Raw genomic sequence first — 27,142 nt, 5'->3', positions numbered from 1 at the left:
CTGCAAAGTCGGGTGGAAAAAAGGACCTCGACTTCACTAACCAGCTGCAATCTGATGTCACTCGATAATGGCTGTGAATGGAAAAAAATGACAAGCTTATGAAAAATACATTTGACTCTTTATTCAGTATTAAATGTATATAGTTATTCGAAACACAAAAACAATTTATCACTATCCACCATTTTGGTTGTTTACTCTTGCCTTGAACACTTTCAGGTCGGAACTGGGAAAAGCCAACTGGGATAAATCCGACGTCCGACCTTCCTCGAATGCAACATTAGATTTGGAGAACTCTGACCAAGGAATGGACAAAAACTCCTATTTTCGTGAGGAATTGTGGTTACTATGTATGAGTCATCATTTCAAAAGCCGTGATTGGTTAATCCTTTAAGCAAGATAAAAATTACACTTGTAACCTCAAATCAATAAACTACTTTCACATTTGGCCCCATTTTTGGCATTTTATAGAGGTCACATTTTAAAGAACTGCTCCTACAGATTTATCTGACTGTCTTGAATCTGAATATTTCATGTAAAGATGTTCAAGATAAAAAATAAAAGCAAAGTTTTTATTTTGATGAACACTGTTGCCGTGGCGGCGCACTGTTTGCCAAGAAAATAACATTGTTTTGGATGGTCTTAACATTCGCGAAAACATATGAAACTTTTCACACATGTCCTATCTGGCCATTTTGTCCTCTGCTTAGGGAACTCCTAAGCTGCTTAAAAGTCCTCTTCCCTTCTCTTCTCTCAGATCTCACCTTAAGAGCTGTCTAAAGGGCTCAGATTCTTCAGGAATAGCTTTTATCTTTATTAGGATCTATTCCTCACTTTTCGGGGAAATTCAAAGAAAACATCATGATTCTAATAATGTTCTTTCAATTTGGCTACTAGGAGCAACACTTTAGGAAGTCTGTTTTTCAATTAACTCCGAATGAGCGCTCTTTGCCAATCTACTCCCGCTACACTGTGATCTGTTTAAAAGATGATTCACATCGATTGAGACTGTTAGCTGAGTGTACTCAGACCAAGTTGAATCATCTGAACCTGGAGTGACAGCAAATCGTAGGATGTCAGGAGAAGTCATCTGTAATTGTCAGTAATACCGACTCTAATTGCCTAAACCTCACTAAAGAACACATTCAGCAGTTATTGCTATTCAATTACAGTATGTCCAATTATGAATAAATTACAGAGCAAATAGGGCTGGTTTAATTTCCTAGACACATTTTTTTGTGGCTTTAGTGTTGGATTAGCAAATTGTAACAAGGGAAAGGTGGATTTTGTGTAAAGCTCATTAATTTGAAAATTTGATGGATTAAAAAGGGGTTTAAATTCAGTGCTGCCATTGTCTGTTTGTTTCCCTTTAATGACTGGAAAAAGAAGGAAATGTAACCACAATAAGGTAAAAAGAACGTGGTAGTGGTGTGGTGTACATGACTGATGATGCACTGTCTATGTGTGCCTGTGACATCTCTTAATCACAACCACATGAGCTGGCTGACAGAACTCTACTTCAGAAGCGACCAATTCAGCTGGGATTTATTTTATGGAATGAATTACCCTTGGTAATTAAAAACCTTAATCTCTTTTTTTCCCCCTCTCAACACAACAATTTTGTTCAAACCCAGAGAAGCAATCCAAAATTAATTTACCGCACCACTGAGTAGTATTAATGTTTTGGCCTACTCCACCTCAGTCACCCATTCACGTCTTCATCTTTTACATTGGTTACGTGATATGAGACGATAGGCTTGATGTTCAAACATGGGATGTTCCTTGTGTAATCATCAGAAACAGAACCGTATACTGGGGATGAAGGGTCTTAGCTTTACTACAGCAATGACAGCTATTGTCGGTGTGTGTATGTGTGTGCGTGCGCTCTGTAGATAACTTCAATCAATGCAAATATGAACTTGCTGTGTTTCCTTCCTTTTGTGTGTTGACATGCAGTCACGGTCTTAGTCACCGACTGCATGAACATGAAATCATAATTGAATGTGTCAGTACGTGCATCAATCTGAAGGCATTAGATATTTTTAGGCTTTCTTGAATGTGAATGTTTTAACTGAACTGATCACACAACACCCCATAATGACAACATGAAAACTTTTTTTTTAATTACAAAAAAACAAACAAACTAGAAAATCACATGCATATAACTTTAAGCATTCACAGCAGCAATTACAGCCTATAGCACTGATGTCAAACTCAAGGCCCGGGGGCCAGATCTGGCCTGCGACATCATTTTATGTGGCCCGCGAAGGTAAGTCTTGTGTGTCAACTTCATGTTTCTTGCAAAATATCATCACTTTTAATAACATTGAGATGTGAGATATTGAAAATAAATACATTGATAAATAGTAACAAGCAATTTACTGGCATTTGATTTTGAAACCAGTTACCAATCAATTTGTTGTGTCTATGTGACAATATAGGACAATTATACGTTCATATGGTCTGTAACCGGTTTGAACTTTTACAACCTTATCACAGACAAAGGAATTTCATTTCTTTGTCCTAGGCCTGCCAAGGTGGGGGTTGGGGGACCAAGAGATGGTCTGTCTCACCTCCACAGACCGCCAACCCCACCCAGCTCTGGATTGAGAAGACCCTTCCAAAAACCTGACTGAGTGTCTTATTTTGCAACAGAACAATGAATTATGAAATGTTACGTGGTTGCCATTTTTGAAATGTTGACTCCATGAAGTATTGTGAAGGTGTTTCATTTTTGTGGCATATTCCCCACTTAACTATTCATTTGTGTGCACGTTTTAACAGTTGTAAGCTAGGTAAAATTTATTTTGATGTGTCCAACTGCACGTGTTTGCATTGATTGAGTTTTGACCTTAGAATCTCATTTAACATGGGATCAAAAATGCAACCTGATGATTCTTTACCAAAATCCCCTCCAAAGCTGGTAAATTTCCACCCTTGCTCATCCGCTCTCCTTGCTACTTTTTCCCTTTTTTCTTCACCTCGCACAGCTGCTGGGAGAAGGCCAGCACATGGCTGGCGCGACTGCTTCACACGACTACCTCACGGCTTGCCATCGCTCCACGGCAGGCCCATCAAAACACGCTGTTTTTGTCCCCGCAGCAACGACAAAGGCGCTCTGAAGCCGAAACTAAAAAGGCTTTCTCGCCCGCAGGTCGACTCCCAAAGGATTGCTTCAGCAATTCAGGCCGTGAGGCCTTTCTCCTGAACCTTTTCTTAAATGAACTGAGCTTCGAACCTCCAACTCAGGAAAAACTCGCCGCGTCTTGGGCCAACTCAGACCATCTGTAAGTGCAACTTTGTAAGCATTAACCAGATTGTAGAAATTGCTGCATCCAATTAGGTTAAGTAATTAGGTTAAATTTTGGGTCCTGTGTTTGCCTGACTAGGACGTTCCATCACCTTGTTTAAGACCACTTCTCTCTTCTTGTTTGTTATTTCTTTGATTATTTTATCATTTTAGTTCTTGTTTCTATTTCCTATCACAGTAGTTAGAATTTTGCTTCTTTTAAGTTCCAAGTAGATTTTCCCAAATAGATTAGAAAATAAACGTGCACAAAATCAAAACCTGATTGTGTACTGAGTGTGTGTTTTATCAATTTATATTAACCTCTAAGCTGAAGAACTCACAAAATTGTTAAAGGGTACAATCTTCATTTTAATGACTGATTTAACAAGGTTATCATACATAGATGTGGTGCTCCGCAGGCTCAGCTCAAAATTTATTTAAATATTACATTGGAGTCTCCTTCAATTAATGAGTCAATTGGTTATTAATTTAATCATTACAATTGTTAATTTAATAATTAATTGAACCGATGTACCCTTCAGGTCTCACAGTCAAAACCACTCTCATTGGGCAGTTTTGCCTATTTTTCCTTGCAGTACCTATTCAAACCCAGATTGGATGTGGAGAGTCAGCACACAATCATTTTTAGATATCTCCAGAGATGTTCAGTCAAATTCAGGTCTAAGATATAGCTGGGCCTCTTAGGGACGTTCACAGAGTTGTTCAAGGGTTGTCAATACATCGATCGCAATCAACCAGTCGATCGCAAAAATATTACTGGTAGATCGCATGACATAGTAAAAAAAAGTCATGTGCCTATCATCCAAATAAGCGTTCATTTGAGCTCACTGATAGCGCTCTGTGCTCACAAACCAGTGACATGGACACCGCGATGATATTGGCCAGGTAATGAGCGATGCCTGGTTTGCACCAAACACGAAAGTCTGGCATGCAACTCGGGTGAAGTGAAGCATAAAAACACAAAACTTCCATGCTTTTAACTTCAGAGCACTTTTTAACCAACTTCTAAATTGTACGACTTTAGAAGCATTAAACTTTTGAGGTTCTACTATGTGCACACGTTCTCTGACCATTACAGAGTATAGTAGCAGTCAATTTATAAGACAAGGGAGGTCACAGTTTGGGCTAAACCAATTTAGCTCAATATATGGGATGTCCCGGTGCAGGATATTTACAGTTGGAGGAATTGGGCTGGCTTGCTGTGATAAAATTTATATCAGGCAGGCAGGATAACTTGGCTAGGAAAAAAATGTTCATAAAGAAAGCTGCATGGCTCTAAATCTGGTGTCAACGCTTTTTGACCCCCTCGGGTGAATAGTGTTTACTAAACATATAATTCATAACAGCAGCCATGTGGCCCTCATAACAGTTTTTCTTTCCAATTAAAACCACTTAACCCTATGATAGGACAAAGAAAGCTGCAAACACAGCAAACTCCATTTGTTCTGGACTTCTTTTCTATATACGGTAATGATGAAGTGTATTGATGAGATCAATATTTGGTGGTGTCCAAGCAGTGCACTCTTTGTGCTTCCTATCATTTTTACGGCACAACGGTGAAAAGGAACCAGTATAAATGTAGAGGTTTGAAGTGGAGTCGATGACACCTTGTTTGGTTTGAGTAAATGATTGTCGTGGTGATAAAGACCAGCACTCTGTCTTGTGCATCGTAGGAAGTGGAACAAGAAGGGAATAGTAATCAATTACCTATCCTTCTTCTCTGTGACAGACCTTTAAGGTGAACTGGCTAAGCTTGGGGCCAGACGGTTAGATAGTAATCACAAATGTATTACGGCCCTTGACAAATACACCCGCATGGTGAATACAATACGCACATTAAAAGAGCAGTGGGACATCTAAGTAAATCTGAAAACATTGCCACCCGCCCCACAATTTTAAAACAGCTCCCTGGTACCATAATAACATAATAACGCGTGTGTGACGTGCTCTTGGTAAAATAGCCCAAGGATCATTAATTAGCTGTATACATTTTTCAACACCGATTTTCTTGCCTTGCCAAAATCAAGCCGTTTTAATAATTTGAGGACTTGTTTTGCCCAGTAAATATCATATCTGTACATTTTGATATGATAGAAAGTTCAGCATAACTGATGTTTAGGCAAACCACATATAAATATTGGATTAAAATGGTAAATTAACAATTTAGGAAATGAATTAGTAATGGGTTTAAAATGGCTACATTTGAAGTTAAAAACAATAGATGAAATAAATATGATTTCACAGTTATGTAAAATTACTTACTGTACATGGAAATAATACCGTATGGTTTTGAGAACAAGTATAAACCCTAATTCCAACAAAGTTGGGACAGTGCATAAAATGTCATTTAAAAACAGAATGCAATTATTTGCAAATTCTTTTCAACTTGTTTTCAATCGAACACACTCCTAAGACACAATATTTCATTTTCAAATCCCCCCCCCCCCTCAAAAAAATCTCTCATTTTGAATTTGATGCTTGCAACTGAAACGGTCAACACAAAACTGGTCGAAATCGAAGAATGCATATTCAAATCCTGTGTTTGGAAATTCCCCAGGTGTTAGTTAGAAAGTGGAAAATGTCATAATTGGGTATTAAAGGAACACCCCTTTGTGAACAACTGTGTAAGCAAATAGTCCAACAGTTTAAGAACAATATTTGTCAACATCAAATTGTGAGGAATTTAGGGATTTTTTTCCACCTACGGTCTATGATATCATCACAATTGACTACATTACCACAACAAGATATGTAATGTTCATAATGATACACATATTCACCAATTTTTAATTTGATGCCTTCAACATGTTCCAAAAAAAAGATGTGACACAGGCATGTTTACTACTGTGTTACATCACCTTTCTATTCAAACTACATTCAAAAACCGTTTGGGAAATGAGGGCACTAATTGTGGAAGCTTTATATTCTTTTGAATTCTTTCCATACTTGCACAATGTACAACTTATAGTCTGTCTCTGTTGCCGTATTTTGTGCTTTGGCCCGCACGATGTCCATAATAAAAAATAAAAAAATTTGAAATGTGGTCTCGTCAGACCACAACACACTTTTCCACGAGGTATCGGTTCAATTGAGATGAGCTCCTGTCCAGAGAAGCTAGTGGTTTTTCTGGGTGTTGTTAATATATGAATATATATTATTTTCATTGGAAATATTCACATTGAATTGCTGAGCATCTGCCCACCTTGACAGTCTGAAAAACCCTCCTCGTCAAGGGTGGCTGCTCTTTTGGTGCTGTAGCCTTTCCTTTGCAAAAAAAATTAAGGCCAACAACATTCAACTTTAACAAAATGCTAACACGCTTCCACAGATACAAAAGATTTGTTTGACTTACTTTTTGGTCTCCATGCCACTTTCTTCCCACGGGTCTATTGCTGAGTTTAGGTGTGCGTATATTGTGCTAGTTTGTCAGATCTTAATACTGTACTTAATAATCAAAATGCAAACAGCTGTCACAAATCAAACAAAACTAGCATGGAAGCGTCGTTGAAAAAGTTTGTCCATCCAACATTTTCTCTTAACAAACGCTTCTGCTCCAATCTACTGGAGCTCGTTTACGAGTCCCTGTGTACACTTTAACGTGTGCTGGCTTGAACACAACATGTAGGCCACCAGGGGGCACAATTGCGCATTTTAAAATTAGGTTAAAGCAGTATTATATTGAAGCAAAATGTTGGCTCCAACATTTGGTGTGTGCCTGTTGTACTGTTCAGTCATGTGCTATTCACTCGGCCACAGTTCTGCCGGATGGGGTTAGACATCTCTGTGCTGTCTTCTGTATCGGTGAATTTTCCAGCATGTCGTCGTGGCTTGACTTGGGACTTGTCTTGACTTATCATGGCACTTGACTTCAGATAACCTGTGACTTGACGTGCCAAATACAATATGACTCAGGTCATACTTGAGACTTGAACGTTAAGCCTTGAGACTTTCAGACCTTGACATGTGACATGATTCCATCTCTGCTTGTTACTTTGACAACACCAGGACACAATGACATGTTCGGTAAAAAATAATAAATACAAATATTACCATTAGCAAAAATGTGCATGTGAAGTCTTCTCACTCTCTCATTTAATATCTTTAATGACCCAATTTATATCATTCTAGAGGAAAAATATTTCCATGAGGCTACTTGTCTAAGTTGTCTGTACACACGTACACCAACCTGTAACCTTTTATTGAGTGGTAGATTTGCCAGTTGACATACCTTGGTTAAAGCAAGGTACACTTTCCCTCGATATGACAGGAGGTTATAGTCCGCTCTGCGCAGATCATACTCCACTAGTCGCTCAAAAAAAAAGAGGTGGGAGGGATGAGATGGATCAAACAATTTTTTTGAGCGAATTGGGAGTCTATTGTATTTTTATTTTTGTTTTGTATATTCATTTCAAGTACTGTATGGTTTGTACAATTTTCTAGCTTCTTAAATTGAACTCACACACAATTTCTTTTTTTTAGATGCGCTTGGATTCTCTATATAAATGGGCTAAACATGCCTATGTCTGTAGCGTTCCAATTCCATGCATTTCCCCTTCTCTCTATGCGTAGAGAGCAAAACAGATTGGAATTGTGTGATTTGAAACATGTAATGTAAGACCATTCTTTGATATCTGGCAAGGGTGAATGACTTGAACGTGATGTTTACGTGTATCTTGCTGCGTCACCTTAATAATAAATTTTCTAATTAAACAGGTCTTTTTTAACATCTTTAGTGGCATTTAAAGTCAGTGCATTGAAAATATTTTGTCACCCATTAGTCTGAACGCATGAATGGGCATTAACATGAATGGGAATTAACAAAAGGATCACTCTATTGAGTAAAGAAATGTTTATTAATAATAATTATGGTTGGAATAACTGTAATAATCATTGTGATAATAATGCACCAATATCATAATAAATAGTATTATTAGTTTGGAGCACATTGGGATTCTACAAAAAGAAAGAAAAGAAAACTATATTCATAAGTATTGGGACACAAACAACTTCATTTGCTTTGCTCATTTTATTTTTGTCCTCAGTAAGAATTGTCTGAATGTTTTTTCCTCCAACCTCTTTTACTATTAACCATAGTTAGGTATCATACTGAGTGTTATTTGATAAAAATAAAAATAAACACTTATTATCCAAACATTTCTAATCAACTTGAGACCTTCAACCTGCTTAAAACAGTAATGAGGTGTCTTTACACCTGTCCAATTACCTTTGACTTGCTGATGATGAATGACTGCACATGGTTTTTAAATCATAAATATATTGAAATCCAAATAATTCAATAATACATTAAAGAGGAGTTAAACTCCATTTATAAGATGTTTTTCTTCACATCTGATGCGACGATGCACATAGGCAGAATATGTGTCCCAACACTTATAAAGTAACTGTACATACACATAGGACTGTAGTGAAGATCATGTGACTTAGCTGCAAGGTTGAATAGCCCCTTAGCCTCCTACTTTTTTTCTTCATTAAAGCATATTTTATATGCATAAATTTATAAATCCAAGGGCAACTAAAGTTGAAGTTCATTGCTTTATTGTGGATTGTACAGCACTTTGTAACTTGCTCTGAAAATTGCTATCGAAATAGAGTATTATTATTATTATTTTTTTTATTGTTATACATATTTTAGCATTAGAGCTCTATTTTAGTGGAATTTTCTTTAAAAATATAAAAATATAACAAAATTGAAGGTTGACTTTTGATTGAAGTCCAGGAGACATTAAAGCAATTATTTTCCAGAGTTTATGAGTTGAGTAAATTGACAAATTTGCCCTTCATTACAGTCCTATGAGAAAAAAAAGTATGCCAATTGAGTGATGTCACATAAGTTTGTTGTTCTAGTATACAGTGATACAAAAGCAGAAAAAGAAGATCTGCACATAAGAATATAAAAGCACATTGAAGCCTTAAATACATTTTAAAAAAAAGACTCAAACAGATGGATGAATACAACAGCATGGAAGGAAATCATTTTTTCTTTCTACCATTCAAACCTTTGTGCTTTGGGGATCTGCATAGGACAGGACGGCTGTTAGGGTTCGAGGAGTGTTGGAGGTGTAAAGACCACAGTATACTAAAAAAGCCCCATATGGGTATTCCTAATTACTAACGTATATGATGCTATCGGGGGGAAAATGCTATAAATCTTGAAACTTGAAATACAAAGACGTTGCTGCTATATTTTTCAACGAAGTGTAAATTACGTTAACTCTTTTAATCAGTGTTAGTATTTACGGTGGAACCTCTAAGGACTGACTACATTTACATGCAGTCAATATTCGGGTCAAAATTCCGGTTTCTGAAACAACCGGGATACTAGTGTTAATTTTATCCGCCATTTTTAACTGTAATCTCACTTTTAGTCCAATTTCATTCACGCGTTTGTTTTTATCACAGTCGGTCAACCTCATCCCGTTTTATTTAGTCCATTTTTAGTTGACTATCGAGCTAGCATTTAAGTCTTTATTTTAGTTCAACAAAACCTAATTTCATTCGTCTAGTTTTACTCAACAAAAACTGTCAACGTTTTAGTCTAGTTTTAGTCAGGACAATCATTTTAACCCTATATTTTTTTTTGTCAGCAGATTATGTTGAACATTTCGGATCTAAAACTATTTCACAATATCTTTTTGATGAAAAACAACTTTACATACAATTACAGTGGCTACTATGGCTCCATGATATGAGCTAGTAAGTTAGCTAGCATTAGTTAGCGGTCGGTTTAACATTATTATTGGAACGTTAGAGCCGTTGGATTAATGTTAAATTATCACTATAATTTACTTCTTTTTATTTTAACCTTTCACCGTGAATCCAGCTCCTGTCTGTCCCATGGGTTTGTGTATGTTGCACTTGCTAGCTACAGATTTGAAAGGAGGTGTGTCACGATGTCACACCATATCACATCATATAATATTCGTCTCATTTTTGTTCATGAACTAAAATGTCCATTGATTTGAGTTCAGTTTTAATTCAGTGAAGTACATTTTCGTCTCGTCTTCATTAGTCGACAAAAATGCATACTGACTTAGTCCCAGTTATTGTTTATTAATGAGGCTTTTATTCTAGTCTAGTCTAGTCTAGTCAAGTTTTAGTCCGGTGAAAAATGTGTGTTGACCAAATGATTTTTGTTTAGTTTTCATTGAACAAATTAACACTACGGGATACTCCATTTATATACCAGAGTACATACCCTCGGACGTTATTACACAAATAAACGTCATTTCCACTTTTAATTTGCTACGGTCAAGAGAAGACATTATATTCTAATATAAAATAACACTGATAAAATAGTTGCTTTCCTCCTCGCTCCAAAAGTGTAGTTCTGTGCTGCGCCACTATGGTTGTTTACCTCTGCTTATGTATTTCCGGTAGGTTGAGCGCCAGACGCACAGACTTATATGCATGCATATGTGTGTGTATAGATACACACTATGACATTTTTAGTGTAGATACCAGAGGTGGGTAGAGTAGCCAAACATTATATTACTCAAATAAAAAAATTCACTCAAGTACAAGTAAAAAAGTATTCATTGAAAAGAATACTCAAGTACTGAGTAACTGCTTGAACATGAAGTCTGATTTTTTTTTTTAAAACAATGTCATCAGACAAACAAAAACATAAAATGATGTGCAAATTATGGCATCTTCAAATCCTACAATAACAAAAAAAACAAAAAATAAAAACATTTTGAGCTTGAACAACAGTGCAAGCAGACACGTTGGCCCAAGCATGCACAATCCATTCACAAATTGTGGCGTAACTCGCTTGGCGCTGCCTCCCAGTCTAACGACCATAGGAGGCAGTCTCTTAAAGCACTCTTCCGGGTTCTCATCATGCCTGCCAGTCTTCAACCAGGGACGCATTTCCAGTATACAGGGAGTCCTAAAGTTACGGCGGAGTTCCATTCCTACGCTGGCGATGTAACCCGAATTTCGACTGAAGTCGGATTTCCCCGTTAAAGTCGATATTTACATAAAAATATTTTGTACAGTAATTTTAAACCCGGAAGAGCCGGAACCAATATTTCCTGTTTCCGCACGGACATTCAATGCTGACGGACGGCAGAGCGGCGCTAATTCAAACTTAAACACGGATATGTGACGTACCTGATGGCGAGCCGACCTGCTGATGGACGTCCAATGCTGGAGGTAACACCAACACAACTTTAAATAACTTTAAAATGGCGTGATTACTGTGGGAAATCAACAAAAAAGAAGGTGCTACGGATGAGGCACGGGCGCCGTAAAGTCGAAACGACGTAGGTCGCGTACGACGTAACACGAGGACTCCCTGTATAAACAATGTGTCTGCGGAAATGCTCCCACACAGTCAGTCAAGCGGCGCGCTTATGTAAAAATGCGGTAAATCTAATGTATGAATGGGGCGGGTAACGACTCTAGTGTAGCTCAATATAGTGGAGTAAGATTAGCGTTTCTTCTTCACACATCTACTTAAGTAAAAGTAAAAGTATTGTGTGGTAAAACGACTCTTAGAAGTACATTCCCCCCCCCAAAAAAAAGTTCCTCAAGTAAATGTAACGGAGCAAATGTAACTCGTTACTACCCACCTCTGGTAGACACAGAAAATAGTGTGAAAACGTTGTGGAGAAATCAATGTATACAAGTAAGTCTCGCTTAGTGAGTGGCAACGTAAAATGGCCGCCTCGCATACAGGTAGTTCCTTTACTCAAAAAAAAAAAAAAGATTATTTGAATAGAGCATGGGCAGAACACAAAACCAAGGATCTGTTCAAAGGATGTACCCTGATCGCTTTTAAATGACCAAATACTTGGGTTACAAAAAGGGTCTTATTTGGGGTTTTAAAAAGAGCTTATTCTGTTTTTTGCATGTGTTCACATGGCCAGTTTTAAAAGGGTTATTGACTGCATGAATAACAATTTGTTCTAGTATGCTAGTGAACTTCCCATGTGTTGAGATTTCAGAGCATGTTTTCTCATTAAGAAATAAAGGAAGTAAAATGAGAATTTATTAGTTACAGGGTCAAATTGTGGCCAACATAAAATCTTTAATAAAGTTTTATGACTTTGTGGTGTTAGACTTTAGAAGTTACATTGTCTTTTTATTTTATTTTTTTTATAGTTGGAGATCATTTTCTTTGCAAAATGCTATTTTCCCCACACATGGTATAGCTAGCTAGCTCGCTGTACAGATGTATACAGCATTTTTTTTTTTTAAAGAAATGCTGAATATCTGCTAAATAGTATACTGTGGTCTTAGATGTGGAGGTCAGTGGGTTACCAGGGGAGGTAGGTGTGGTTTTGGCATATGGATTGTAGTCAGGGTGTAGCTGGGGTACAAGCGGCGCTTAGCAAGGTGTGGTTGCCTGGACACTTGACAGGTTAGCTGCTTTAGGTCTTGCATCTGAGGTATACACAAAATAACAACATGGGGAACATTTTGCAGACATCTGATAGGAAGCTCAAGGATTTTTCGTCTGGTGTGTAGTTTAGTAAACAAGCTGTGGAAACGTGGTCAAGGATGGAGAGCTTCAAGGTAAAGGACACGGAACGTTCTAGTGGTAGAATCCTCTCAGAATTACAGGATTTTGCCATGGATGCTTGAATGGAAGCCGGTTATGTGTTTTTTTTCTCCCCCAAACTTCTCCAAACAGCAATAGTGAGCATTTAGGGTTATATGTAAACAGGATGAAAGTCTTCAACCAATAACAGAAAAAACAGAAAAATTCAGATTAAGAAGAACAAAGCACAGATCAGAGTAAACCGAGATCTCTGCTTAGATTGACATCGTTAGTTGCTTTCATAGTTTGTTCTTGTTTTGTTTTCTGTAAGTCTTTAGTGTGGTTTTCTTCTGTCTTTTGCGAATTGCCTCAGTTTTCCCGATCCACCTGCCGGTGCGTTATCCCAGTTAAAGTGCTCAGCAGTGGATCGTTGCGGAATGATGGTGGGTAAGCCTTTCGTGAAAGGTAATCCACTTGACGCACCCCCACACATTCCGTGCCAGTCTGTGAAAAGGCTTCCGACCAGAGAACACAGTCATGCACTGTATGACCCAACTGTCCTTAATGTGTCATGTGCACTTTGAAGATACAAATGCCGCTGCACGGAAGGTATCTACCTCTTGATCCTTTTTCAAACAGTGGCAAAATCTATTTGAGTGGAACACAGAGTACTCATTCATTGTACAGTGGAAGAGGAAGAAAAGGAGGAGGAGGAGGAGGAGACTTCAGCGTTCAATGTGATTTTGTGGCAAGAATTCCCTCCTTCTGTCAGAAATTCCTGAAAGTTCATCGAAAAACCAAAGCACCCTGAGGCTGCTACATTCATCAATGCACAGTGCTCTTTTCAGAGGTGGACAAAATAAGGCAAATACAATTGAATTAACGGGTTATTAAAGTCCGATTAAATGGCTTACCAATGTGAAGACATCGATGTAGTTATTACCAATAATGTGGAAATTACATTTGAAAGAAATCACCTTTAAACTAAAAAAAACAAAAAAACAATATAAACAATAAGCCACGATAACAGCTGCCAATCCCTCTGCTAGGAGATGTTTTCATTATGTTTTTGGTACTGCAATATTTTTGTTCATATTAATCATAAAGAGACAAAGGATATTTTCAGCATTTACGTATATCAACCAAGGTGTCTCACTGAACAACGCAGGCATATGGAGGTATGTCAAAGTGTACCATATGGTGCTGATTTAAATCTTACTGTCGGTCTGCGCTCAGCTGATGGTGAATTAATTTAATAATGATCTATTAATGAAAGTATTTTTTCTTTGCAGTTTTTCAATAGAACACAGAAAATAATGACTTATACACAGCCTTGTCTTTCACCATTCAATATGGACATCCTTCATTTTGAAAAAGGTTTAGATTTGAGGTCCTTAGAATAGAATCACGGCAAGAGCGTTTTTAAAAAACTTTAATTTTAAGACTAGGTTTCAAAAGCTGCCCTTTTCGAGCTCCACAACAGGATTGTTGTAAAACAAAAATTTAGACCACTCCATCTGACGAAGCTCGGAAGTTAGGTTACAATATGGTGGCTCTAGAAGTTAAAAAACATAGGGACAGTGGTGTCCAGATTATGTCCCGGGGGCCATTTATGGCCCGCCATCCATTTTTAACTGAAGCAACCCCCTTCGTTCCTGGCTGTTTTACTGGATTGTGACTGATTTTGCAAGGCCCACAGAATCTTGTGTTCTATAGCTATAAAACATGGAACCTACCAGAAGAAAGATTAGAGTCTCTTCTTTCATCAGGAAAAAAAAGTATATTTGTATCTGTTTCCGTTTTGCAGCAATTAGCATTAGAATATAGCTAAGTGTCATCATTGTTCACATTCCTGTTGAAAACACTGGCAAAAAGAGTTTGTTGTAACATGGCCCTGGCTGATCTCTTAAAAAAGAATGAAGCACAAAATAATAAAAAACTTATTCATACATTTGGGGGTTTTAATAAATTAAGTGGCTTTAAAAATACAAAATATGACATTTGCTACTAATGAATTAGTTTTTTATAGTGTGTAGAATAATGATAATTTATATAAGCAAAAATGTTTTCCTCTACTTTCTGTTGTCAAGGTCCAAATTGTGATGAATGATTCCCAAGTAACTGCTTGAAAAATGGCCAATTTACGACAGATTGCACTTTTTTTGTTCTGAATGTAGAGACGGGATGGATTTTCAGTGCAGGGGCTGATATTTTCTGGTCGGTTACAGGGTCTTGACGACCCCATAATTTTGGGAAATTCTAAACTATTTGCCTTATAGAAAGCTGTTCAGGTAGCAGTTAAAAACAAACAAACACTTAAGTACAGTGATTGCTTGAATTACTGATTTTGATGTGCTTGATAAAGTTAAGAAGAAAAAAAATCAAAGTGGACCCTGCATTCTTTGATTTTTCTGTATGTGGCCCCCAGAGGAAGAAGTCTAGACACCTGTGGATTAGGGGGTGATGATATGTGTGCAGGCTTGAATTATTTTTATTTTTTTGCTCTCTCGACGAAATTTGGCAAATAAAAATTGTATGCTAGAATTTTTAGTTTTGTTAATAGTATTAACAAGCCATTGTTTGGGAATATTCCTTGAGTTGATGTACATTTTAGAACTTACACACATACAATAAAAACACAGCAGTATGAAAGCCCAATTATTTTGTCCACCCCCTTTTCCTCAGAAACAACTAACTTCTAACTTTGTATTTGTGCCCACGCCAAACCATAGCACCTTAATAGCTTTAGGATTCAAGGAAGCTGGATTAAAAAAAGAAAAAAAGAAATCTGTATTTCAAAAAAAGTCCTTTTCATCTTTCTCTCTGTATTATTCACGTGGGACAGTCTGCTCCCAATTTCCTTGTTCTCATCAAATTTGAAAAGCAGGGCAAAGAAAAATTCTAACTGATCCTGCCATGATTAAACATTTGTGTCTCTCCCGCTGGCTGCAGGGTGCTGGTGGTCCTTCAGGATGTTCCCCTCCTCCAATTTTCATTCTCGCTTTCCCTCTTCTTTCAAATTAGCCATGGTAATACAGTCAGTCCGGGTCAGTGGAAGTCCAGCATATTATCAGAAACATTTTGCTATATCATTTACACATTTATATCATTTACAGAGCACTGTATTTTTAAATATATATACTGTATATATAAAACAACAACACCTACCTAAAAAGTTCCAAGAGTTTTTGAATTACATTCAGTAGCTGAACTGAAAATAAAAAAACAAACAAACAAATGAATGTCAACAGAATAAAACATCACACAAGTAGAAACCTCATCATACATTGACAGTGCATTAAATCCTGCATGGAAGTTGAAAACCAAAGGCAAACTTATTCTCAATAGCTGCAGATCACAAATAGATATATCTATATTCATATATAAATGTTTTTGTCTTCTTACCGGTAATACAATAAATACAACATTAGTAAATGGCTACAATTGACTCTTCGACCATGCCCGACAGCATGTTATTAGTACAATGTTTAAATATAGAAGGATGTCACTAAAGAGAGATCCATATAAATAGAAAGGATTAAAGAGACTCTTAATAAAACTTAGTTTTTCTCGACTCCCTTTTTCATCTATATGCAGTTAGACCCAGAGGTATTTGGATGCCGATTTTTCAGAATTTCCAAGATTTTGCCATAATTGTTTTGATATAAAACGAGTGAGATGTGATTGATGTGCGGACTTCTGTAATTTACGCGATCTCACAAAAATCTAGCATTCACCAATTAGGACCACATTATAGTTCCAGACTTGAGGCTGTCAAGGACAGCAAAATATTTTCATCCAAGCCCTGTATTAAAAATGCTTATATTTACAATGATGTCACTTGTCCAAATACTATTGAGCCCATCAAAATGGAGACAATCTGAATAACATTGATGTAATACCTAAATGGTAAATTCAACAATTCTTTGCAACCGCTACAGTTTGTGTGTGGCATGTAACTAATTACATTGTACATTGTACACTTCAATCACGTCACATTTTAACTATCATTCTAAATCAGTACCCAAATACTTCTGTACCTAACAGTCTGAGGCTTTTTTCTTTTTTGAAATCCTCCACCTGTCATCCCCCTCCGTTACCGTCTAATTTGTGTGCTGTCTGGACCACCCACCCAACCCGACACAATGTATAAAAGCAGTTCACTACACAGCACAGCCACCTCGACCACTACACTACAGCGACATGTTTGTTTGTAATGATGGGGGCCCTCCAGCAGACATATCCTGTACCAACCTTGACCTAGTCAAAGAATGTCCCATTCTGTCTTCTTATTTCCATTTGTACAGATCAGTGCAGTGGCACAAATTTATATATTTTGAATATTTTTTGTTGTTGACACGAGACATGCCAGAAAAGTAACAGCTACCGCAGTAAGAAGACCACATTGGCTCCTTATTTATTTTTTTCCCGTCAAAATTTGGAACATGTCTGCTTGACCAGCTGCGACCCCAGTCACCTGGGCATAAACCCAATGAAGAAAGGGTGTTAATGGGTGTACAATCAGAAGACATAAGGGGTCGAATATCATCTCACCCCCCTCTTCTAAATTGTAAAGACACATATCTTATTTTAAACATACCTACTGTATTACACCCATATATATATATATATATATATATATATATATATATACACATACATATATATATTAGACATGTACATATTCATAATACATACATGAGTCTTTTTTCCTTTTGTAAATCATAAACATATTTTTTTTTTACAAAAATAAAATGTTTTATGGTGACCTTGTTGTGTTTTTTTTTTGTTTTTTTACAGGGGTCAGAGCTAGCATCCCCCTGCCCCATAATAGACTACATAGGCTCAATGGTTCAGGCCTTGGCCTCAGAGTAGGTCTACAATCATCTCCCGTCCATCCTTCTTTTCGTTCAGGTGTTTTTTTCCTTCTTCTCGATAAAAAGGCTCCGGAACACACACTTTTTTTGGGGGGGGGGGGGTGGTCTTTTACGATGTCCCTCTGCTGCCACACTTTTCTTCTCAGTTTTTGATGTCCATCTGTACCCATCACTTTAGAATTTTATTTACTAAAAGAGAAAAAAACAAGAGTGATAAGAGTAAATACATTGATGCAGATACATTGCAGATTGGAAATATTGTTAATGTTGTATTTATTATTATTATTTTTTATTTATAGCAAAGATATACAATATAGTCACTAAATAACTGTGAAAGATTTAAACAAATCTTTCTGCGATTCCCAAGTGTGTCCATGGGAATTTTTGTCTATTCATCCAGAAGACACTTGCTGAGGCCAAAGTCACTGAAGTTGGACAAGGGGACGTTGCCATTTTATGTCATCTGGGTTGAAGTCTGGGCTCTGGTATGGACCTGTGAAGTTCGTCACCACCAAACTCATCCAAGTATGTCTTTATGGACCTTTATTGTACCCCATAATACAGTAATGGTGGAACAAGGAAAGAAAAGGCCTAACCTAAACATTTCCCATCAACTTGACTTGTATATTGAAAAGTTTCTATAATATAATTCGTACATAAAACTTTATTCTTAAACAGGTCTCTTAAACCAGTCTCTTAAACCAGTGTCCCTAACCACCGGTCCACGATCAGTATTGTGTGTATTGAATTGAAAAAATACATTCTGTATTTTATTGTTTTTTAGGTTATAGATTTCCTTGTTTTATTGGCTAGCTTATTTTTCACGTGTTAACTTTAAAAAGGCTATACATGTATACATTGTCAATGCTATGTGAAAAACACGTCCATTAAATTTTATTTTTATTTTTTTTAGTTTTTGGGATGTCTGCATTCAGTTTCATCACAAAAACATAAAAATGCAAAAAAATGACAAAATGGGACATAAGCGTTTTTCACATAACAGCAACAATATCTAATGTAAACAATAAAACCCCCAAAGTATTCACACCCTGACCAAACTTAAAAGGAATTTGTATTTGTTGATTGGGTCTATTTTAGCTGAAAGGTCAAAGTGGCAAAAGACTATAAGATGTTGTGTTCATGACCTTTTGAAACGTATTTCTATCCCAACACTTTGAGGGAATGCAATTATTCTAAAAGGACATTCCAAAGGATTGTGGTATGCTTTAACAACCATAATCCACAACACTCTAATCAACCATGAAGTTAGACCGTTGGATATGCCTTCATGTGCCTGCCACAAAACAGCTGGCATAGACTCCAACACAATCGTAACTCAAATAAGGACAAGCAGTAGATGGTCATGGAAACCTCTGTCAAAATTTCTCATTTGTGGTGCGGTGCAAATGCCAACGGATCTTGATTTTCCAATTTGGCATACCAGTCTCTGCCAAGCTAGTGGAGTGGCAATTTGGTGGCCGAGAATCTTTCTAAAATTCCTTGCTCACAGCCTCAGACCACGTATAAGTGCAGATGCACGATAGTCAGTGAATTCGATTGGGGCACAGGCAGGCAAATACCAAGCTCTGCAGACTGGTGTGGTGGATTTCAGTATTTCATTCAGAAATATGTGAACAGAGGGCATTCAACTCTCTGAATCAATGTAAAAATGAAATAATTCAACGCATTATTAAAACAGGAAGCCTGGTGGGTCGCCTTGCAGCACCCCTAGTTTCTTAGATGCAAAAAAGGAAAACAAAGAAGGGGGGGGGGTCAATGACCTAATATGAGAACTTTACCTCATTATTTTGCTCAGCAAGAATCATTTTAGGTCTGTACAACTGTACTGTATATCTCAGTAGAAATGTGACATTTAATTTCCCTTTATATACAAATGTACACTATCTTACAGTCGTGCTAATTACTTAAATTACCAAATACCTGTATTGTCAACATTGAAAATCACCGTAATTGTGCAGACCTAGTTGTTAACTTGTTCAAGGGCTGGACTGGCCATCTGGCATATCGGGCAGATGTCCGGTGGGCCGGCCTCTTTTGGGACCAATGGAGTACTTTTTGATTATTATTTTCCTACATTTTACTCCTAGAGACTGGCCCACAATTTAGAGGGACCAGTCTATTAATCCAGTTTGAATATAGATAGCAAACTGAAACATCAACAAACATCAGTGGCAGAACTACATGTTAGGCAGGAGTTGGGCTGCGCCGGACCGGGCCAGTGGGCCTAAGACAAAATGCTAGGGCTGATTTTTTTTGTGCCAGTCCAGCCCTGACTCATTCACTGCCATTGACTACTATAGACGTCAAAAAATATTTTTTTTTACTCGGCTGGCAGTGAGTCTTTATCGCTGACATCAAAATTGAAAAAATCCATACAGCACTGTTTTATAATTTCTTGCAAATTGCACTGGAACAAAGAGCAACTATTTATATCGAGCATCAGTTGGGTGTAATACTAGTCTGTCATGCCATTCGTCCTGTTATAAAACAGAGACAATGAAAGTCAGTGTCTGCGTTGGGTGAAGTTGGATCTTCAAAAGAGGCTGCTTGTAAATTCAGCACCACTTTGTAGTTGCTTCGTCCTGCCCCCTCCTATGGGAGACCGTGAGAGACAGGACCTGTGGAGCTGCACCAGCGTGTCACCAATCACAGCTGATAACTGCCTCTTCTCGTCTCAGCTTAACAGGCTCACACCCTCCGAGACTTGTTTCATACTCGCTACTGCTGCAGAGAAGAAGCCTCAGAGGATGGAAAGGAAGCAGAAGAGGGGAAGGCTGGAGGATTTGGAGGTGATGTGAGCTCCCAAACTGCCGCTGGGGCTCAGGTATACACTCGCAAAATAGGTGATCAAGGATGCTTGAGAATTGAGACGATGTGACACCCAAAAAATAAATAAATAATAATATAATGGCTTGAGCAGCCTGTGCACCTGTGACTCCCCCTCCCAAACCTACCAACTTCCTGCGTGCTCCTCTTCACCTGCTATGTGTGAAACTTCTTCAAACAAAGTCCACATGCTGTTGCAAGAAGAGCCGAGACAACGAGTCTTGGAGGTGAGCGACGGGGCTTCTTGGCTCATCAGTCAACGTTCACAAGACAAGAGCGAACAGCGAAAACGAGCTCAGAGAGTGGGTGGGCCATCAACCTCTTTTAAAGAACAGATGAGAAAACCTGACTGGTGTCTCTTTAAAGACATCGTGTATTGTTATTCACACAGGAAAACATTGTATAAATGTACGCAACTTAACTCATTCACTCCCAGCCATTTTCACTGAAGCAACCTCCTTCGCTCCCGGCTGTTTTACTGGATTTTGACTGATTTTGCAAGGCCCACAGAATAATGTGTTCTATTGCTATAAAAGCATGGAACCTACCAAAATAAAGATTAGAGTCTATTCTTTAATCAGGAAAAAAAGTATATTTGTATCTGTTTCCGTTTTGCAGCAATTGGCATTAGAATATAGCTGATCAGCGCAATTGATCCGCGCCTAAGTACGGTTCGGATCCCCAGTTTAGCACGATTGGAAGAGGTGGGCCAGAGAACGGTACGTTTGCCCATAACCATCACGTCACATACGTACGTGCGACGTATATAGCAAGCGACCATTCAGGCACCACGACTGACTGTGAAACAGCGTCTCACACAGTCTATGAATGCATAAATCTGGGAGGGTTGACTATTTAGCAGAGAACAAAAAAAACCCCAAAAAAAACATTAACAACGTTAAAGTTAGTGCAACCGGGTTGTCGAGTTTGCTCTTCATAGCGCAACAGTCCCCTTATGATGACGTCTTCTTCTTGCGTGAATCAACGTGATGACGTTTATTTCGGAGGCAACTGGGCCCGGGCACGGTTTGGTTATGTGAGTATGGGCCGAAGGGGGACAGGGGAGGGGGGGGGGGCAATCAGGCTTCAGTATGGTACGGAAGAAATGGCCCTAGTGGGAGTGCGCCCTAAGTTGAATCATTATTTACAAATTTGTTTAAAACAGTGGGTAAAAGAGCTTGTTGCAACATGGCCCTGGTTGATCTCTTATACTTTGCTGCCACCTGCTGGCCGTTTTTGTAAAAACTACCATTGATTCAACCGTTCTCTGCAGTTCAGAGGCTGCATCAAAGCCTTCTGTATGTTTTAGCATAAAAACAAACAAACAAACATAGAAATACGTCTTTGGGAGCATGGTAATATTCAAAACAGAACATATTTATAAGTTTTTGGGAGCAAATGAGTTAATCAACTTATAATTATCAGCCACATTTACAGATAATATACAAAAACATAAAACAAAAATTGGTTATCTTTCCACATTCACAAAATCATATACAATAGAATGAATGTGAAAACGTGGCGGGCACAAATATACCCATTAAAGTTTCCTGATACGGTTCAGTTGTACTTGAACTTTCTTTCTGTTTGAAAATTGCTGTGACTCCGAGCACAGCTTCATGAAAAATATGTGGCCTTTTAAATTGGCTCCCATGTGGATCCTTCCTGCTTGATTTGGAAGTCTTTTGTCCCCCCACAATCCTACTGGGGACACGAGGCTATACACATCATATGGAGGTTCATGAAATAGACCACAAAGGTGCAAACAAACACTGAGCACACTTTGGATTTATCCATGAGGAGATAATTGGAATAAATGCAATGATTTTTTCTCTCTCTGGTAAAATGTATTCTTATTTAGTTGAGAATAGATTTTGTTAATCTTCACAAATGCAGGTATGCAGTCATGGAGAAATTAAGTTTTTTCACTTCCTGATGACGTGTGACACAGTGATGAATGTGCAGAGAGATATTATTGCTTTTGCTTCTTTTATTATTCATGCCAATTACTGTCAAGTTAGCCATATTACACTGGGCGCTACTACACATTGCAATAACTCAGTTTCCAATGTAATCTCCAAAAGGAAGACTTTAGAGGTAAACTTTCATTGGGAAGTTGCTTGAATGGCATACAACAATTGTTAATGGGTCTTTGGGTGCAAAGGTTTGGGCTCCACAGATTCAAGATTATGTTAAAGATTTTCTTTTTCTTTTATAATGGATTATCTTAATCAGACTCCCGCATCACATTGTAGCCAAAGGTATAATTCTGGTGGATTAATGCACTTTGTGTAATCTTGTGGAAACCGAAACCGCCCAATTTTCCATGACTACCTAAAGGAGACGAATAAGTTCCATAGAAGAACGGTAGTCATGGAAACTTGGTATACAAGACGCATTGATCCATCATGATTGTACCTTTGGCTACAATGCGATGTAGGATTCTGGTTAAGGCAATTAGCACTAGAATATAGCTTAATTTAATCACTATTCATGAACCAGTTTAAAAAACTGGGGAAAAGAGCTTGTTGCAACATGGCCGTGGCTGATCTCTTATACTCTGCTGCCACCTGCTGGCCGTTTTTTAAATAACTACTACTGCTTTAAGCGACCTCTTCAGGTCAGACACTGCGTCTAAGCCTTCTGTATGCTCTAGATCAGGGGTGGGCACAATCTGTCCGGAGTCCTGCGGGTTTTGGACGTTTCCCTTCTCCAACACAGCTGATATATGATCAGCTCATCAGCAAGCTCTGCATAAGCTTGGTAACAATCCTGTTGATTGGAATCAGCTGCGTTGCAGCAGGGAAACCTCCAAAACCTGCAGGACGCCGGCCCTTGAGGACCGAGTTTGCCAAACCACTGCTCTAGATGCTCTAGCATTAAAAAAAAAAAAACTATAAATATGCTTTTGGGACCATGGCAATATTTAAAATAGTTTTTATACGTTTTTCGGAGCAAATAAGTTAAACTCAAAACAATAATATGTTCTATGCAGCCCCACTGGTCTAAATATGGTATTCTGGTTGATATTGTGTTAGTGGAATATGAGTTTAGCAGCAAAATCCAGCCGTTTTTATCCATCTCAGGGGGCAGCCATTTTGCCACTTGCTGTCAACTGAAGATGACATCACAGTTGCTCAGGGCTCAGGCAACGACCAATCACAGCTCAGCTTCAGAAAACAGGTGAGCTGATGTAACTTCAGTCGACAAGTGGCAAAATGGCTGCACCCTGAGATGGATAAAAATGGCTGGATTTTGTGTCTTAAACCTTATTTTACAAATGAAATATTAACCAGAATGTCATGTTTAGACTAGTGAGGTCACTGAATAGGGGGGAGAGAGAGAAAGTTGGCTTGTGTTATTATATTATTTTTATTATTATTAATTTTTTGTAATAACTGCCCCTGCGCACCATATTACACATTCACAAAAAATTAAAAATAAATATATATTATTATATACATTATATATATATATATTATGTCACCTTTAACCCAAGGTAGTGCATGACGGAAGTGGGTTGCAGTCAGCGCTTACAGGACTAAAATGGCGGAAAAACGAGCCAAAACATATCATTTTCACCCAGAGTGGGAGGAAGATTTTTTGTTTGTTTATTCTAATTCAGAACCCGTCTGTTTAATCTGCAAGGGAACAGCGGCGTTGGCGAAGAAAGGAAATGTGGAGCGGCACTTTAAAGCTCTACATGGGAGCTACGAGAAGGACGTACTGGCAAAAACCGCATTACACGCTGCAAACGTGCGGGATTTGAAAGCACAGCTTGCAGCACAGCAAGCAATTTTCACCAAACCGAAGGCCAAAGCTAAAGCCGCAACTATTGCTTCCTATCGCGTAAGTTACGTGTTTTTGCTAAACACAAGAAGCCATTCAGAGACCGGGATATTGTAAAGAAAGCAACGGATAGCCTTTTTGATGACTTTAAAAATAAATCTGAGATTTTAAAGGCTGTTAACAAAGGCTGTGCAACTTTCACCACTACAAGGCGATGTGAAGAAATGGCTGAGGACGGATATTGACAGGTGTGTGTGCTTTCCCTCCTTTCAAAGACATGAGCATCAAGGAAGAGCTACTCATTGCTTTGCCATTAAAAAGACACACCAGAGGTAAAGATATTTTTAATGCTTTGATGGGATTTGTTGGTGAGACAAAACTGCCTCTCTTCAATGCCTCAATGACTGATGACCACCTTGTTGCCTGCCTACGCTTTAAAAAAGTGTTGTGACGTTAGCTACAGCAGGAGGGAAAATATGTGTGTGTGTGTGTGTGTTTGCGATGTTGGCGCTGAAGTGGTAGATCTTGGGAGCTTGGCAAATGGAAAAGTAAGTCTTGGGTCAAAAAAGGTTGGGTAGCCCTGCTCTAGCATAAAAAATATATATATTTAAAAAACGTATAAATACGTTTTTGGGACCATGCTAGTATTTAAAATGGAACATATTTATACGATTCTGGGAGCAAATAAGTTAATGAAAGTAGTCAGTGTGTGAGAAGAATAAATACAAAGCATCACATTTCAGACGGTATTAGGCCAATGGTTTATCAAAAGACTTCATTAATGTGACCATTTATACTAGAAAGACATTCAAATGAGTTGAAACGGTTAAACATTTTCTGATCATATAAAAGGTTTACATTGTCTAACCCTTTATGTTACCCCTAGATATTACAAAAACAAACATACATTAAGGTATCTCTTTAGACATGAATGCTATTTTTTTTTTAGTACAACTCAATGACAAACACTTTAAATAGTTCATTAATAATGACTATAGCATTAAATTACACGATACACAATATAAATTGAAACAAAATTACAAAAGTTGAAATGAAAGTACATTTGTCAATCGGTTGTAGTGTAAAGTGCATGGGTTAGCGATGGATGAAGTAAAACTGATTTTTTTTTATACATTGAGGAAAAAGCAGGTGATATCCCATCATCACTGACATTGCATTATACCACATATACAAGTCGATACATATTAGTGGGAGACTACTTTTGCATTTATATTACACCAGGATAATGTTGCCATTGTCACTGTCATATCAACCCACCCCAACACACATTCATATACAATATATACAATAAAAATATGTAGCATGTTAAGATTAGAGAGCATATATTTCCCGGTTTTTATTTGATACGGTTGATATCCATTTTTCAAAAAACTATAATTACTGTTTACTGACACAAGTAATTATATATTTTTTTAATTTAAAAAAACCCATTCAGAATTCAAACCCAGAACCGCTCGACTGTGATGCAGTTGTGTTAACCACCACCATAATGCCGAATAGGGAAATATCAAATAAAATATTGATATGCAGGTATTGTGACACACAATGGGGACTATTGATTTGATCCATCACAATAATGCCAGTAGTAATAATCATTTTTAACAGTCAGGTCTTCACTTTACTTTTGTTCTTGTGTCGTTATCGCTAACGATACAGTAACGATGCACTCTGATTTGTGCCAAGGCTTCTCATATCATCTTATGTCAGCTTCATCATTTCTGGTCCGTTCCCCGTAGAAGCATTTCACTGTCCGGGTTTGTTTTTTAGGCCTTAGGCTTGTTTTATAACCACACATTTTATGCTTGTTTACATGTGTTGCCAGATGTTTGATGTTTGTTTTTCTGTGGTCAATCATCTTTAATGCAAATAAAACTAACTCATTGCATTGTTCACCTTTTGTTGTTGTTGCTTATTTACACTCATAAAGAAGCTTGGTAATGACTGCAGAGACAAAATGTATGTATTTATTCACAATACAGAATTCCGATATAAGATATGCAATATTCATACAAAATGATGTATATACAGTATATTGTTTTATATACAGTATTTGTGTTATTCTGAATTCATAAAAAATGCTAAATGTGTTACAAACATTGAAAAGCATCACCCTTTCTTCAAATTTGAGTGAGCAACTTAATTTGGATGCATAAATTAATACTATTACAGTTTGCTTTTATCATTGTTTTTCTATTCTACTTCATCCGCAACAAAGTTGGGATACCATGGACACTAATGAAACAATGAATTATGGCATATTTAATTACCATTTATACTGAGCCAACGTTTTTATGAAGATAAGGATGATCAATTTCAATTTATTTCATTGTGAGTTTTTCAGCCTTTAATGGAAGTGTATCGGCATAAATGTCTATGAGTGTATGTTGTGTTTTAAGATTTCTTTGTTACCTGCAGTTAACTGGCTATCAGCTGGTAGAGATCCCTGTCTATTGGATTTGTGTAGGGTCTTATCTACTGTCGCATTCCAGTCAGAGCGCACGCTGCAGAAAATGCTCCTCTTCACAGCGTTGTCAAATGATTATTTGTTACCAACTTTCCTCAATTGTACGTCAATGATGGTGGAGACTAGTAGTGATTGTTATTAATAGGGATGAGCGATTACTGATACAAACCTATTTTACGGCATTGGTACTTGTGACAGCCAATACCAATGGTGATCAAAACCAATGACTGAGAAAGAGCTTTTCTAAGTGAACTCCATCCAACAAACAAATTTGTCTATTATGATGCAATTTCTTTAAGTATATGTATATTTATAAGGTTTATATTTAGGGA

The 27,142-nt window shown here is 37.6% G+C and overlaps 1 protein-coding gene across 2 annotated transcripts in view; it reads right to left on the bottom strand.

Moving 5' to 3' along the window:
* Window positions 1-8,141: 8,141 nt before the first annotated feature.
* The window catches only part of rbfox3a (RNA binding fox-1 homolog 3a), a 436,944-nt gene continuing 417,943 nt past the window's right edge, over window positions 8,142-27,142 (bottom strand). For both annotated transcript variants that reach the window (XR_015091657.1, XM_086064234.1), the window contains one exon: window positions 8,142-17,878. Coding sequence is in view for 1 of the 2 variants with exons in the window: in XM_086064234.1 (XP_085920360.1) it covers window positions 17,876-17,878 (3 nt within the window). In the remaining variant the exon portion in view is untranslated. The remainder of the gene's footprint in view (window positions 17,879-27,142) is intronic.

Source organism: Leptonotus elevatus, chromosome 20 (assembly GCF_054856555.1).
Source record: "Leptonotus elevatus isolate MCC_2025b chromosome 20, RoL_Lele_1.0, whole genome shotgun sequence".
NCBI classification, from domain to species: domain Eukaryota; kingdom Metazoa; phylum Chordata; class Actinopteri; order Syngnathiformes; family Syngnathidae; genus Leptonotus; species Leptonotus elevatus.
This window is presented reverse-complemented; position numbering and strand designations above follow the sequence as displayed.